We start from the raw sequence: 16,632 nt of genomic DNA on the forward strand, positions 1-16,632 counted from the left end.
GCCACAAAGACAATATAATATTGTGGTTTCTTCATATTATTATAGCCGTAATATTATTTACTAATAATTCAAACTGCGCAGTTGTTTGTCCGTCACAATACATTCACACTCTTGTTGTTGATCGCATTTCTGACAGAATATATCGCTGACCACAGTAATTGTATGTTTTCTAACTATAACTCACTAGCTGACCCGCGCAACTTCGCTTGCGTCAAATAAGAGAGAATGAATCATAATTTTCCCCGTTTTTGTAATATTTTTAACTGGTACTCTGCTCCTATTGGTCGTAGCCTGATGATATATAGCCTATAGCCTTCCTCGATAAATGGGCTATCTAACACTGAAAGAATTTTTCAAATCAGACCAGTAGTTCCTGAGATTAGCGCGTTCAAACAAACAAACAAACAATCAAACAAACAAACAAACTCTTCAGCTTTATTATATTAGTAAGTATAGATAATTCGAACCGCGCAGTTGTTTGTCCGTCACAATACATTCACACGCTTGTTGTTGATCGCATTTCTGACAGATATCGCTGACCACAGTAATTGTATGTTTTCTAACTATAACTCACTAGCTGACCCGCGCAACTTCGCTTGCGTCAAATAAGAGAGAATGAATCATAATTTTCCCCGTTTTTGTAATATTTTTAACTGGTACTCTGCTCCTATTGGTCGTAGCCTGATGATATATAGCCTATAGCCTTCCTCGATAAATGGGCTATCTAACACTGAAAGAATTTTTCAAATCAGACCAGTAGTTCCTGAGATTAGCGCGTTCAAACAAACAAACAAACAATCAAACAAACAAACAAACTCTTCAGCTTTATTATATTAGTAAGTATAGATAATTCGAACCGCGCAGTTGTTTGTCCGTCACAATACATTCACACGCTTGTTGTTGATCGCATTTCTGACAGATATCGCTGACCACAGTAATTGTATGTTTTCTAACTATAACTCACTAGCTGACCCGCGCAACTTCGCTTGCGTCAAATAAGAGAGAATGAATCATAATTTTCCCCGTTTTTGTAATATTTTTAACTGGTACTCTGCTCCTATTGGTCGTAGCCTGATGATATATAGCCTATAGCCTTCCTCGATAAATGGGCTATCTAACACTGAAAGAATTTTTCAAATCAGACCAGTAGTTCCTGAGATTAGCGCGTTCAAACAAACAAACAAACTCTTCAGCTTAATAATATTAGTATAGATAACTAAGGGTGACCTACAAGTGAAACGGCGTTATATGATTAAATTCTACGCTTAAAAGATTTTTGTTATAATTAGCGAAGTGATTCGACTGTGGCCGACTATAGGATATATATTGATCCCGTTGATTTAATTTCAGAGGGAATACAAACATTGCCCCGACAGTTACAAACATATTTAAAACGAAACACCCTTTTAAGTTAAGCCGCCCAAGAGATCTCTAACCGGAAGAAAAATAAAAAAATAAAATGTTTAGATCGAATAACACATTGTGTAAATCATAAATAAGAACACAAGTAGTTTTCACTCAAATATTTACCATTTTTCATAGTTCAAAAAGATTCAAAATATATGTAAGTTCTAATCTAATTTTCCCGATCCATCAAGTGATATCTCAAAATTATCTTTCCTACCACGAAAACAAGGGTGGATTGAAAATTAAAAGAAATGTACACCAATATTTATTTTATTGCAATAAAACCGCTTCAGGAACAAATAAACAAAACGTTTTGGAGAAGAAACGGCTCAAGAAACTCTAATTACATCCATGCTTATTTACTGCTTTGAAAGCAATACCTCAAACGATAATGTTGCAATGGACTGATAAGTGTTTGAGCTCTTCGGTTCCTTCTCGCAAATGAACGACAGGAAATTAGTGCAGTGTGTGTCGTCGAGTGTACCATCACGGAACACTGCTCCACAGTATTTGGCCGCTCCATGAGGCATCTTAGGTTCTTTAGCAGCAAACGTTTGATAGCCAGCTTCGGCCAGAGTTTGACCTAAAAAAAACACCAAATTTTAGTTTGTGGCACCCATAGTCAGTTGCGCTCATCGGTCGGTAAACGATCTGTGAGTTAAGCAAACATTGGCGCGGTCATTCCATAGATGGGTGACCGCATAGTGGTAATTGAACTGGGCGTCTCCGTACTTCGGAGGGCAATCAGTCTAAACACAACGAGATGAAGTAAAAACTGTCTAATTTATATCTTGATGAAATCTTGCATGCCTTAATTTTTTTAATACACTTATTGAAGGGCATGCGATTTCCCCAATCGGCACTTGGCCAGCGTGGTAGGCCAAAAACCTAACGCCTTCTTCGTTTGGGAGGAGACCCTTGCCCAGCAGTGGGACAGTACTGGGTTAAAAAAAAATCACCATGAATAGTCCTCCAGTCACCGCCAGTGCCCCAGTTGTGGAATCCAACAAAAACAATCTCCTTCCAGAATTCACCGACCACACTGTTCTGTGGGTGTTTGCTAATAATATTACGGATGACTCCAGCTTCAGCATTGCTGTTCAGGATAGCAAGGTGACCGCCCTCAGCCGAGCATACAAAGTTGGCATCATAGAATTTTTCAGGCTTCTTATGGAATTTGTAACATTTATTGGTTTCTTTGTAGAAAACGTATTCTGGAAAGAACAAAAAAATGCTCGCTTGAAGTAATGATCAAATCGAAGTCGAAACTCAAAATTAAAATCAAATTATTTATTCATTTAGGTCAAATATTGACACTTATGATAGTCGTTACTATTACTGAATCTACCACTAGCTCGGAAAGGGGGTAGAGCCTTATGAGAAGAGCTAGCAAGAAACTCAAGGCCTCTCTTTTCAATCGCCAAAAGTTTCACAATGTGGTTGATACAATAATTGATCATGCAAGGAGCTACCAACAATCAAAGATATAGACTAAACGTCAATTGAGGAAGGTGAATATAGCAAGATTATTTATTAGTCTCTGAACATACCGTATGTTGGGAGCGTATAAGCTTTATATTGTTCATAATAATGTTTATAATATAAACTTTATATTGTTTTACTGAATATCATAATAGCATAAACGTTAGCTAAAATGTTAGATTAAAATAATGTATATTACCTGAATCTGGGGTGCCACACACAGTCTCCGGCAATATTTGGTTTTTGAAACACAAGTACGGGCGTGGCGATTCGCAACGGATATCCGAAAGTTTCCCTTCAGGATCCATCACCAAACAACTTTCTAAGTTGTCTATATTGTTGGGCTCATTTGCAGCCCATGTAACTGAAAGACTTTCGAGTGGTATACCTGTGAAGCATTTAATTAAGTATTTGGAGCTATTACATAATTTTCAATAACAAGGGTATGCCCTTGTTATTAGAAGTAGAACTCTGTGCATATAGAATACAGGCAAACGATAGAGTTTAAAATAATGAAGGCCCTGTGCTTGTCTCCGAATATTTTTTTAAAACTATCAAAAGGACTGGATAAAATCCAATGAGAATATACCAAAAGACAAGTTATAGCGTACTTTGTTTAATATACTAACCATCAACGGTGTAATAGATTCCTTCAGAATAGGTAGAATGGAGTCCAGTAAACATTTGACGTCTCGATGAGAAATATCTCATTACTTGTTCATGCAGGGGTGTGACGGGAGAAGCGAGGATACCACCTGTCAAAAGCACAAATAAAATACATCAGCTGCCATCTAGTTGTGAGTATAATGCCAGAGGGGCAATTTCCTTCTCCTTTTAACTGCCGAATATCGGCTTTATCTCGACAACCTTTGTATGAACGTAGGAACTATTTTTTCACTACACATTCGATGTCTAACACGTTTATTGTATAGGGACCGTCCTTAAATTTTTTTTTTAATTTTGCTTTTGTTGTAGCGGCAACGGAGATACGAGTACATCATTTGTTAAAATTTCAGCTTTCTAGCTATCACGGTTTATGACATACAGCCTGGAGACAGACAGCGGAGGCTTAGTAGTACTAGGACTAGGAGGTAAGGAACTCTAAAAACGTACTTAAGTACGACTTTCTCGAGGTACAATTAGAACCATTGAGTATCGAGAGTATGACATTTAAAATGTAATGCTAAAATAGTTTTTACGGCGTCCGCTAGAGGCGCTGCACCGATTGTCATACAAAAGTTTTCGAGAACTAGCTGGTGGTCTGTAGTCGATAGTTGTAGATAATTTCGGTACTGGATAATGATGCTCTTACCTTCAATAGCGCATATGCGGCGAGCAGTAGACCATGTTGCAGGCACTACATGGTACTTGTACCACAAATTACCCGACCCGACCAGGTTGTAGCTGTGACCATCTATATAAAAATGAAAATAAACCATTAACTTGTAAGTAAAAAGATTCATAAGCTTACAGAACTAAATATTTTATAACAATAATAAACTGTGTAAATTGCTCGTATAATAAGCTACGGTACCAATTAATATTAATAAATTATCTTAACATCGGAAACTGCTTGCTCTAACAGTGACGGAAAAACATCGTCGAAATCTTGTATGCCTAAAATTTGTTTAATGCATTTTTTGAAGGCATGCAAAGTCCCCAACCTGCATTTGGCCAGCGTAGTGGACTCAAAGCCTAACCCCTCTCTTGTTCGGGAGGAGACCCTTGCCTTGCAGTGGGACAGTAATGGGTTAGAAAAAAATATATCTTACCAATAAAAGTGACACATGATAGTAATAGCAAATATTTAAGATATGAGTCCATCATGATACCGTCGTTTGCCGTATCGAGATAAACGGTAAAACTAAAATCACTCGTATCCCTTTATATATGACAAAATTCTGGATATCCTTGTTTGTTAGTTTATAAATAACACTAATTAGTAACCAAGGAAGGAAGATAATTAAGCTCATTAAATTGCATTAATCTCCCCAAAATAGGGTTTGGGAAAACAAATGAATTTAATACGGTTCTTATCAGTGCAGAATTTAATTTTAATGCATATTAGGAAGGAAAATTTAGTGTAATTACTTATCCATAATTAGGTTATAAATACAAAATATAATTCTTGGTTTATAACTGCTTTAGATAATAATCAATAAGTTTACTTAAAACAAAAATAAACTACTGTTTAAAACCTTGGTACATATTATATTTTTTTAACTGTAATTGGATAAACCATTTTGTGCTCCGTCTCTCTGAGGATATAATTTCTTTCATAACTTTTAAACTCTCGCGTTGCATGTTTAATGTATAATAGAATACGGGAATTAACGCGAACACGCATTTTACCTTAAAATGCCTAACGTTTCGGCGCAGGTTCTGCCTGGGACCACGGCGAGTGCAACCTGCGCCGAAACGTTAGGCATTTTAAGGTAAAATGCGTGTTCGCGTTAATTCCCGTATTCTATTATACATATAATTTCTTTTTTGTACCCTGAAAATTATCCTATTTTAAGTGATGATTTCCTACTATTATTGAGTAGGTATCGAGGAATTGTAATTAATAATTTATCGGTTCCCCTAAAAAGTCCTCCGAGTACTAAAATTTTTTTGCGTCAAACGCTTGCAACTAAATGTACTCAGAAACCGGTATTAGACCACTCTCTCGTACCCGGCTATAAATCCCATAAAAAGTTAAAATTCCACCTACAAGGCGTTCTCCTATTAACAAAGGTGTAAATCTCCATAATTTTACCATACAACTCAAACATTACCATACGAAATGTTTAAAGAACACTTTTACTAATGTTCTACAAACAAGTGAGTGATTAAATATAAGTTTCTCTGGCCATCTTGTTTGTTAATCATTAAGAGATATAACGAAGTAAAGAGCTTTAAAATGTAGGTAATTTAAAGTAATTTCTATAATTAAAAAAAATATCACAAGTGATCGAGTGTTTTGGGATTCTAAGGAATAATTAAATACCTAATATCACTTGTTCTTCGTGTAAAAGAAAATCGAGGTGTTTTTTGAACTGCTTTTGAAGCTATGAAAAGTGTGTAACTTGCAATTTTAATAAGTACCATCGTAGTCACCCATCTATGAAAGTACCGCGTTAATATTGCCCACTAATCGTTTATTCATCAATGAGCTTCAATATCTATGGGTATTGAACACCTTGTCAAACTGCTGCAATTAATTTCTCTAAGCGTTTAAACTCATATAAAAAAGCTATTGAATAGATAAACTACCGTAATGTATCTCAAAAACCGGGGGTGAATCTTTATGATTAATCAGTCAAGCAAAAGCTGAATGTTCTAATGATAAGAGAAGGTATAGCGAATTCTAAGACAGTAATTAGACTGCTTATTCCTTCAACATGTGAGTTATTTACAAACATTTCTTCACTAAAAGTAGTAACAATAATTTCTAACTGTTCGTGCCTTGGATCTAGATCCAAAGCTAAAGTAGGCTATACATTTTCACTCCCAGTGAAACCATCGGAGGCCTCCCTACATATAAAAGTGAAATTGTTACAGACGTGTTATCTTATTACAACCGGACATTATAATTAAAATGTATATTCTACAAAGACGCATACATACACATGTCATTTATGTGTTTGCTTATTATTTTAAAATGGTGGTCTGAATGTGGTGTATGCGAATGCATGTATTATTTTTACTATACCTACTGTCGAAATTTTAATTGGATCAGTTGAAATTGTTAGACAGATGTCTTAAAGGCATATAAAGACATGTGTTAAACAATTTATCCCGAACTCGCACTTGCCCCGCGTGGTGGACCCAAAGTCCTCCCTTGTTCGGGAGGAGACCGTTGCCGAACAGTGGGACAGTAGATTTTAAAAAAATTACTAATAATGAGTTCGAAACATTAGGTTCAAACATCCATAGAAATCATATTGCAGAGAGATTCTCTACCACTGTAGGTATTCGACAAAAGTCGACCAATTGCTACTAAAATAATAAGTAAAGTATGATAAAGAATATGAAACAGAAAGTGGTTGGTGTACTTTTTGTACGTTTCGTTACTGTTTATCTTGACACATGATCTCCATTTTCTTGGTCTATTGCCATAGTTGATTTTTATGTCCATGTTAACTTAGTTTCGCCTATTGCCATAGTAATTTTCTGACTATATTAACTTACTAGATGCTGTTCTTGTAGAAAAAGAACAAATATCCGATAGCCAATTAGTACGCGTAATATACGAACGCATTAATGTTAAGCGTTCGTGTATTAATCGTAATAACAGTAGTAAAACTTCTAGTCTAGACTTCCGCATAATTGAGATGCAAAGAAAACAAAAAGAATTGAAGCCAGCTTTCTTTGTCCTTGAAACACATACGGAATTCACCATAGCAACGCCATAGTACCTCATCAAAATTATTCAGTAGGTGTCCATTTTGGCACGCCTCATGACGTATCGAATACCAAAAGACGATCAGCATACATCACCTGCTTGATAGCGAAAGTTGTGCGAAAAAACTCAAATTGATTTGCATAATGAGTTGCGTGGAACTAAATACATAATATGAGATGTTTTCAGACAGGTCACGGCGGCGGAACTAGTTTTTTGTGAGGTTAAGCAATGTTCCCGAGGAATGGATTTGGATGGGTGACCGTGTACTAAAGTTTAATATCTTCTTTCAGGTTACTTACTGTGTAAATGTTAAGCAAACGTAAAATACCCTTAAATCAATTAGAAATATAAAATTTCAAAATATTTTGAACATTTATATCCTGTTTGAGACTTAGAAAGATTACCATAAAAACGATTATGAAATGAATAACATAGAAAGTGTTTTAATTTCTATCTTCTACTGAATTTATAATTTATAAGACATCACACTAAACTAGACTGCATGGACCGTTCGAAATGAAAGTCGTTAAACTGCTAATGCACTGCCTGCACTGAATGCACTGCACAAAAAAATGGAAACAAAATACCACCGAAATTAATATTATGAGAAATTTTTGCTTGGGAGTTTGTCACCCGCTAGAACTTTTTAAGGAAAAATTCTGATGATTTAAAGCCTTATTTAACACATGGGATATTTTTTTCATTATCCAGTGATTTTTCTTTATTTTATGGACTCAAGGCCTAACCCCTCCCACAGTACGGGAGGAGACCCTTGCCCACCAGTAAGACATTAATGGGTTAAATTTATTTATTTACTAGCTGACCCGCGCAACTTTGCTTGCGTCACCTAAGAGAATGGGTCAAAATTTTCCCCGTTTTTGTAACATTTTTCGTTGCTACTCCGCTCCTAATGACCGTAGCGTGATGTTATATAGCCTATAGCCTTCCTCGATAAATGGGCTATCTAACACTGAAAGAATTTTTCAAATCGGACCAGTAGTTCCTGAGATTAGCGCGATCAAACAAACAAACAAACAAACAATCAAACAAACAAACTCTTCAGCTTTATTATATTATATTAGTATTAGTATAGATTAAACACACCTAATATACATATTAAAGTTATGGTTAGTCCTTTTTTTCTTTAATCTCTTTATTTTTGGCATTTAATGACATTCGCATAAGCGTGATATCAAGATTTCTATTGGTAAATTCCATAGAAATTTCCTATCGGATATCAACAAATAAAATACGGCTAAAAATAGATCTTTTACTGGACACGGGCATCAATTTCATTAACAAGATCAATGTGTTTAGTAAAATATAGTTAGAAAAAGCCTATAGTTTATTGCCGGTAATTGAAAACTGTCATGTTTTCAGACCGATTTCCTTTCATAAGAGTGAATGATAATTAATTTCTAATACGCTTGATTTCTAAATGTCTCCTGTTTCCTCGCTTCTGAGACATCTGAGTTATTGCTTAGAATGCTTAGTCTTATCTGTTAAGCATTGTCTTTAATAATTTTGATCTGAAGAGCTATAAGAGAATTCCATTATTTATTTCAATTATTTGGATAGCATCGACAATTTGGAGTTTTCTTAAGTTAGTCGTTTCTCTATATTATTATTACTTTATAGTTTTACGTTGCCAATGTTTTTTTATCCTTTTAAGGTATAAAATAATTAATAAAAGCTTACCTAAGCCAAGCATAACTGCATGTTAATCATCAATTAATATCTGGTTTTTAGCAGCTAAACTTGAAAACCTTAAGGCCAATTTTACGAGTATAAACTCTCGTATTTATAATATTAGTAAGATTCATATTTTGAATTATGACTTCTCCAATAGGAAAAAGTGGTTTATGTATACATCCATGTATATATATGTTACTGTAAAAGCCCGAACGGTGGTAAATCCTAAGATTTTCCGGTATAACCTAAGATTTACCAACTCGCAATGGTAAAAGTCCGAACATTTCTTTTATTTCGAACTTTTACCCATATTCACTTGATGATGTCGAGATGTCGCCGGAGCCCCGCTTCGCGGGGCTCCTCCTACTGGGTGGTTAAAAAAAAATAACCACGAAGGCTAAGGTGGGAGCTTCGCTTCGCTCGCTCCCACCTTAGCCTTCTAACCTAACCTACCCATGTCGCTGTGCCCAAAACTCCTTCTTTATAACTATGTCACAGTATATAATTATACCGTGAAATAGTTATAAACATAGTTATGAAGGAGGATTTTTTTATATATCGTAACATAATTTATAAACTCCGGCTTGTTCGGACTTTTACCATTGAGAGTTGGTAAATCTTAGGTTTTACCGGAAAATCTTAGGATTTGCCACAGCTCGGGCTTTTACAGTAACATATACATCTTCTTATATCGATCAATCATCAATCCAAAATATATCCTCTTAATAAAGTAATTCTAAAACCTGGCATTTGTTGTTTAATCTCCTATACTTACAATAGACATATTTACACTTTTACTAGTACAAAAAGTTGCCACAAATAGTATGCGTGTACTCGTATAATACAGGTGTCTTTAAGAATTTTTTGCTCAACTTTGTCAGTACCGTGAAGTAAGTGTATGAAGCGTTTAATTGACATTCATTGTTCATCGATTATGTCGTCGGATTAACGTTCACGATTTATTTGTTCGTTGACTTTAACTTTTGAATTACTTTTACTTCTTCTTCTTCTTATCGTATGGTTAGTGGTCAACCTAGTGTTAAAGTTGTTCAAGCCGCCCGAAGGCCTTTGACATGTCTTAACGACTGTTATCTTAGTAGATAAAAACCAGGACCGACTTTAACGTGCCCTCCGAAGCACGGAGACGCCCAGTACAAATACCACTATGCGGTCACCCATCTATGGAGTGATCGCGCCAAGGGTTGCTTAACCCACAGATCGTTTACCGACCGGTGAGCGCAACTGGTTATGTTTTTTTACTTCTACTGCAATTGATTTACAACCACTTAAAAAGAAACATTATTTGTATTGATACTGGAAGACTTGCGGCTAGGTTAAAGATTAGACGTAAACAATTTGCATACCTATTTGCTTACTCTAAGAGTCGTACTATAAGATAGCTCTCAAATAATAATATGTGAATTACTAGTACAAGACTTTACGAGCTTAGTGTCCTATTGGTACGTCGTGCACCTAAAACTATCGTCCTTTAAACTCTAAGAATTTTAAATAGCACCTAAAATTATAGTTAAAATTTTAGTACCTAACTGATGATTGTTTTCTAATTATATCTTTGTTTATCCATCGGGATTTCGATACTTAGCAATGCGCCAACATCTATAGGGAAATTCTATAAGCCATTTCAACTAACTCTGCTCAAAGGCTTATCTTAGTTTAGGAGCTATCTTTCTAAACAAAGTACTCACTACATTAGGAATGCTTCTGCATCAACAGGTGTGGCGTAAAATCGTGTGCGGCTCCTTTCCGAGCCGGAAGTTAACGAACTAAAAGTTAATTAAACAAAGAAGTTGACCGATTCTAAGTTATGTACACTCGAGCCGGTTTAGCGGCCACAGGGGAACAGACGAGCGACTTTTTAGTTGCTGTTCTGTTGCTGTGTTCGTCTGGTGTTTTGTTTGTTTCTAGATATAAGGTCGATTTAATTATTAACCCGCATACTGTAATAATTGTCATCTGGAGAATTAATATTAAAAATCTTTATTATTGACAGATCTCGATAAATAGTTGACTGCAGAATCTAGTATCCAGCATACAGCAAGGAAAAAAAAAACGTTTTTGTTTATATCATATACATATTATTATTATTAAAAACTAAAGCGTTCTTATACTTATACTAAACTAACAAAATATACTTCCATAATATTATCATAGACATTTAGTAATTATTCAATTACACCACAAAAATAGCTTTCTTTCTGTCCGTAAACCGTCTATCTAGTATCGCACCGAAGAGAAAAAAAAACAAACAAAAGAGGTCTCTAATCAAATGATACCGATATTTCTACTATCACTTTAAGGCATACATTCTCTATAATTACACAACAAACGATAATTAAGCTATACCATTATCCTTTCATTTAAACCTACATAATATTTCAAAGCTTCATAGAAAAAAAGTAGCTTATAACCGAACATAACATCCAACAAAAAATCTGCCCAATCATCTTTGATGCAATGCAAGTCATAATTTCAAACGTTTTGTCATATTCAGTTACATAGAAACTTTCTAACGCTTAGTAAAAGTCGCCCAGATTAAACCGACGTCATAAAAATCGTGACTTTTAATCGCAGGATCTTGATACAAAAGTGACGCGTCATTGAACTCAGAAGGTAGATAGATGTAAGAGTGTAATGCTGTACGCTGGCGCTAAAATTATTTTAACTGCAGATAATTGTACGCAGGATGCAAAGGAAACTATACCCATTGATATTTTTTGAACAAAGGAAGGTATATTCAATATCCTTGTGGTTTTGATTCAACAAACTAAACAATGTATGAAAGTTCAAAGGTTGTAAATACTACGTCCAATAAGTTGTCAGGCTTGTCAACTGAAGTAAATACGTGTAATGATAAAAAACAGCTTCTTTAAAACAATGTAAGTACTACGTGGTTATTAGTTGTTAACAAGCCAGTGACATTCGATACCACTATCATTTCTTCCCACGGACGACAGAACAGTTGCTACTGAATACAAAAAGTATCTCGACTACCTTCGTCTCACTAACCGGCTTCACTCTCGATGAAGATGAAATTGGACTAAAACACGTGAAACTCAGTCTATAGAAAGCGGGGACATCAATGTATATACTTTTAACCTGTTTTTTGTTTACCGGTTTTCGAGAATCGACTAGTTATAAGTCGATAAATATGTAGAACATATAAATAATCATATTAGAGAGAGTTGTCTCGTATTTCCATGTTCATAATGTATGCATAACTATTTCCGGATCCGTGGGATCCGGTGATATTAGAAAAATATAATTTATTGTAATAGGCTTGAACCTTTTTAAATTGACTTTCGACTATATTTAGATTTTGGGAAAGTCAACAATTTCGCAAATGCAACCACACCCACGGATGCAATAACTGGTTATAATCACAATGTATTTAAAGGGAATCCGAAGAATTCCAATCCGAACGAATGTATGGCCAATAATGCGGTTTTTATAGCATCGCCTCAGGCAACCATAAATAATATCAATCACAGAATGAAAGTAAGATGTAATAGTCTAGTTTGTTCACTTGTATGCTATTGACCCGATACCAGATTGGTGATCGAGCTTCGAGTAATTTCGATTTCCGTTTCCAATCAACTCTAAATTTCATTGGCAATAAAACAAAAATGTATTCACAATAATAAATAATTTATTTAACAAATTCAATAAATTAATGGCAATAAATTAGAAATAAATAAATTCTTTGTACAATAGAGGCTTTTTCTAAAGTCTTAATCTAGATTTTTAATTTGAGTGCGAGTAGGCACTGTAGGCTAAGTTTTGGGCTTCATCGAGGTTCTTGTTCCAGTCGGAGCCGTAGCTGGAGTAGCCACCACCGTGACCGGAGTCGTGGGAGATGTGTTCAACGGAGACTGGGTGATGAGACTCGTGGTGATGAGCATGAGGGATGACTTCGTAGGTAGTTTTGGTGTGGTCCTGTTTCAGGCAGTAGGCGACGAAGAGGATAGCGGCAAGGATAAGGGCGATCTTGGCGGTGGCGAGGGCCTTCAGGGCGATGAGCTTGACGATGAAGAGTTTACCGAACAACAGCTTGGCTCCAAGAAGACCGATAAGGGCCATGGCACCGCCTCCCTTCTTTCCACCACCGCTCTTCTTACGACCTGTGAATTAAATATAATTGTTTAGCTACATTGATCAAGTAAGTTGTAGAAAATCTGAAATTAAAGGTTATAATTGAAGTATTTTGAGTATTGCAAAGATAAATTAAATTAACACATGACTATAATTCACTTTCGATTTGATTGTAATTATTTCGTGAGTTAAGTTGACTACAATAATATTAAATTACGTTTTGCTTCACTCAGCTCAAATTCTTGCGAATGCGTAAAGTCACAATGAACAAAATTTACAAAGAGATGCTGTAAAAGATTAACCATCTTAGTTCAAGATATAATTAATAATTACCTTCTTCAAGAGACCTCTGGACGGACTGTTTATCGGCTTCGTTCATTTTGACCTCAAGGGCGTGAGTTTCGAACAAGCTCACGACGCCATCGACGAGCCTGCTATTGACCTCTGCGTCTCTAGCAGAAGGGTCAACAGGTAAAGCATCTAATGACTTAGATGACCTTGGCTCCGGCTCGCCCCTGAAGTAAACACCTTCAACAATGGTAACGCTCCTGGCTGCTCTCAAATTGTCAACAATCCTGAGCATTTTTTCCTGTGAAACAAAATTTATATTAGAATTTGGAATTTTCACTTTTAAACGAATTAATGAAATTAATATCCAAGTCCGTTATTTAGATCGTAAGTGCACTTGTTGAGTAAAATGAGAAATTCACAGAAACCTGATTCCACAACACATGTCACTTTCACTTTATTAATAAAATTATTAACCTTCACACATAAAATGTAATCTCCATGGCAGTCCTTTATGAAGTTGATTGCGGTTTCTAAGGAGTTATCACTGTCTTCAGCTGAGACAAAGGCCGTAGCGGCCAAGATCACGAGGAAAAGTTTCATTTTGGTTATATTTTTTTTAAATATTTTTTTTAGTTTTAATTTTCCGACATCTAGTGATGTCAAGCAATGTTTGGCGTCTTGGTTGGACCGCTATACAGTTTTATCATATTCCTCCCCACCTGTTTTCTATGTGAAGCACGTTAGACCATCTAGGTTAAGATTATGTACACCCAACTTTGTATTTTAATTTTGTCTTTATAAGGTTCATTTTCAATTGGCGTGTGTCCTACGAGGGTTTGTTGTATTCTTAGGGTCAGGCTTTTCAATGGACGGTAGTAAATATTTGTATTTTGGTTATAATTTACATGAAATGAATGATTAAACATGTAGGTTATCGGTAATATTGTATGAATAATCAAAATATAATGAGTTTTTGGTAAAAGTTTTTACGCATATGAATGAATATTCGGTCAATGAACGAGTTTTATGACTTTCGAGTACGATAAGGTTTTAAAAAATATTTTAATGCTTTCCGTTTATTGTTTCTCTTTTTGGAATGTATATCGCATATTATGTTTATTCATTTTGTTTTGATTACAGCGAGAAGTATAATTTTGTACTTTTACTTTGTAGACAAAATAAGAAAAAGTGTTATGAGATAGCAGTGATAGTCGAGATAAATTAACGTTTGCATCCCTTACTAAAATAACTTCGAAATTTCTAAAAAAAATATTTGAATAGTTGTTACCAGCATCTGACCCTTGTCATATTAGAAAGTTCATAAATCATACTAGAACTTACTAATAAAATAATTTAGATTCTTCTTTTTAAATAATTTGAATTTAACCAACGTTAATCAAAATAGTTAAAATGCAACCTACTACATCTACCTATTAAATAATTTTAAATATTGCTGACTATTCAGAAAACGGCTATAGGTCGATAACTAGTCAATTTATACCCTATAAATAGGCCAGAGAAGACTTTATACTTAAGTGTCGATGATTAAATCTAGTAGGTATTATTCTTTATTGCCGATAATCTTGCCATTCTCAAAGACTCAGTGGATCTCATTAACATGGACTTAATAGTAATATTAGTAAGGAAGAATTAACGGAATAAATGTTGACCCGACAGTTAGTTTGCAACCACGGTCAGTACACCTTCTTTTTTTCGTCTTGAAATGCATTACAGCATATCTTGCTGCTGCTCCAGAGAGGAAGCGGGGATCGGTCGAGCTCTCCCGCCACCTAGGCGTTCCAGCTTAATAAGGCATACCATCTTAAAATCTGACGGAGTTCCTTCAACAGTCACCATAAAATGGCCAGGACGCAGTACCTCCATTGGATACTCCGCATCTCACGGTCAGTACACCTGCGCCAAAGCGTCTAATACAAGGTACAACTTAGGTTTATCTTAATTCCTGTATAATATAAGGTTATAAATATGCAACGCGAGAGATTCAAAATAGTGATAAGTACCAATTGCTGTATGTTCAATATGTTCATCCATGATAACACTGCAATAAAACGTTTTTTAATTTAGCTATTTTTTAAAACCGTTTTTGTCAAGTTATGTATAGCCACATAAATATTTGTCCCGAGTAGGAGTCGAACCCACAATACTAATGTGACAAATTCACTTTTCTAATACCTATGCAACGAGAAATAGTATTTTTTGGATTTTACTGTTTCTGTCGTGAGACATTCACTAAAAAGAAAAATTATATTTTTATCGAGTTTGATTTAATCATCACATACATCTAATTGATTTAGATAATGCAATGATTTATGAATTTAATGAAGTACTAAAACGATCATAAATAGAAAACGGATTAAAAATTAGAAATTTTAAATATTAAATTTATTAGTTATTCGTTAGATTATTCATTTCTAATTTACATCTTAGATAAATAAAGAAATATTAATTCGTACTAAATTTCCCCGTACTCTTCTTCCTAATTCCGGGAGAATCTTTGCCTCGGGACCGTTATGGCTTGTATAAATTTTATTGATCATTTTTATTGGAGTTTATTCATCTACGCCAATTTGGGCAATCGGGTGTTGTGGCGCGAGTTAGGGGAGGCGTATGTTCAGCAGTGGACTGCGATAGGTTGATTGAGATTGAGTTAAAAATATAATTTGTGACAAACGTCATTGGGTGTTAAATAATAAAAAATATTAACTAATATTTTATTCCCAGCCATTACCATTGACTCGTCCTTTAGAAACGGCTGTTAATTTAATTGTAACTTTGTCAATCATCATAATCATAACCATTATTTTAGCTGTGTAGAGTGTGTAGGTTAAAATTCAAATTTTGATTAAATTGCCTAATATGGGAGTGACAAGCGACCGCATTTTTGGCAAATGATAAAACCAATACAAATACTATTCACAAAAATAACTGTCTGTCCCTGAGACTTTACACATAAATTACTAATTTAATTCGGACAAAATTTAACCAAAATTATAGCTTAAATTCTAAGAAAGGTTCCATCTTCACTACTTTTGTATTTTACTTTACATTTATGAGTTTAATTGGCATTAACTCAGAACCATGGTTTTGAAAACCTATTTCAATAATGTTAGCATTTGATAGTCGTTTTAATTCCGTAAATGTAAACGAAAATCTACTGTTTTACAATTTCGTAATGTATGGGTAACGCAATTATCTGATAAACTAGCGGTACACCCCGGTTTCGCTCGAGTAGCCGACTACAG

The 16,632-nt window shown here is 35.0% G+C and overlaps 2 protein-coding genes across 2 annotated transcripts; both read right to left on the reverse strand.

Annotated features, from left to right (window-relative positions):
• Positions 1-1,661: 1,661 nt before the first annotated feature.
• On the reverse strand, positions 1,662-4,753 carry LOC142983507 (C-type mannose receptor 2-like). Its single transcript, XM_076130434.1, has 6 exons — positions 4,662-4,753; positions 4,202-4,303; positions 3,519-3,644; positions 3,089-3,277; positions 2,367-2,621; positions 1,662-1,990 (listed from the first exon to the last, which is right to left on the reverse strand). Exons 1-6 carry the CDS (start codon positions 4,714-4,716, stop codon positions 1,767-1,769), a joined length of 951 nt encoding a protein of 316 aa, XP_075986549.1. The 5' UTR covers positions 4,717-4,753; the 3' UTR covers positions 1,662-1,766.
• A 7,862-nt stretch (positions 4,754-12,615) lies between these two features.
• On the reverse strand, positions 12,616-14,048 carry LOC142983710 (uncharacterized). The gene is made up of 3 exons (XM_076130716.1): positions 13,844-14,048; positions 13,412-13,667; positions 12,616-13,107 (listed from the first exon to the last, which is right to left on the reverse strand). Exons 1-3 carry the CDS (start codon positions 13,967-13,969, stop codon positions 12,731-12,733), a joined length of 759 nt encoding a protein of 252 aa, XP_075986831.1. The 5' UTR covers positions 13,970-14,048; the 3' UTR covers positions 12,616-12,730.
• Between the last annotated feature and the right edge of the window lie 2,584 nt (positions 14,049-16,632).

This window comes from Anticarsia gemmatalis, chromosome 24 (assembly GCF_050436995.1).
Source record: "Anticarsia gemmatalis isolate Benzon Research Colony breed Stoneville strain chromosome 24, ilAntGemm2 primary, whole genome shotgun sequence".
NCBI classification, from domain to species: Eukaryota; Metazoa; Arthropoda; class Insecta; order Lepidoptera; family Erebidae; genus Anticarsia; species Anticarsia gemmatalis.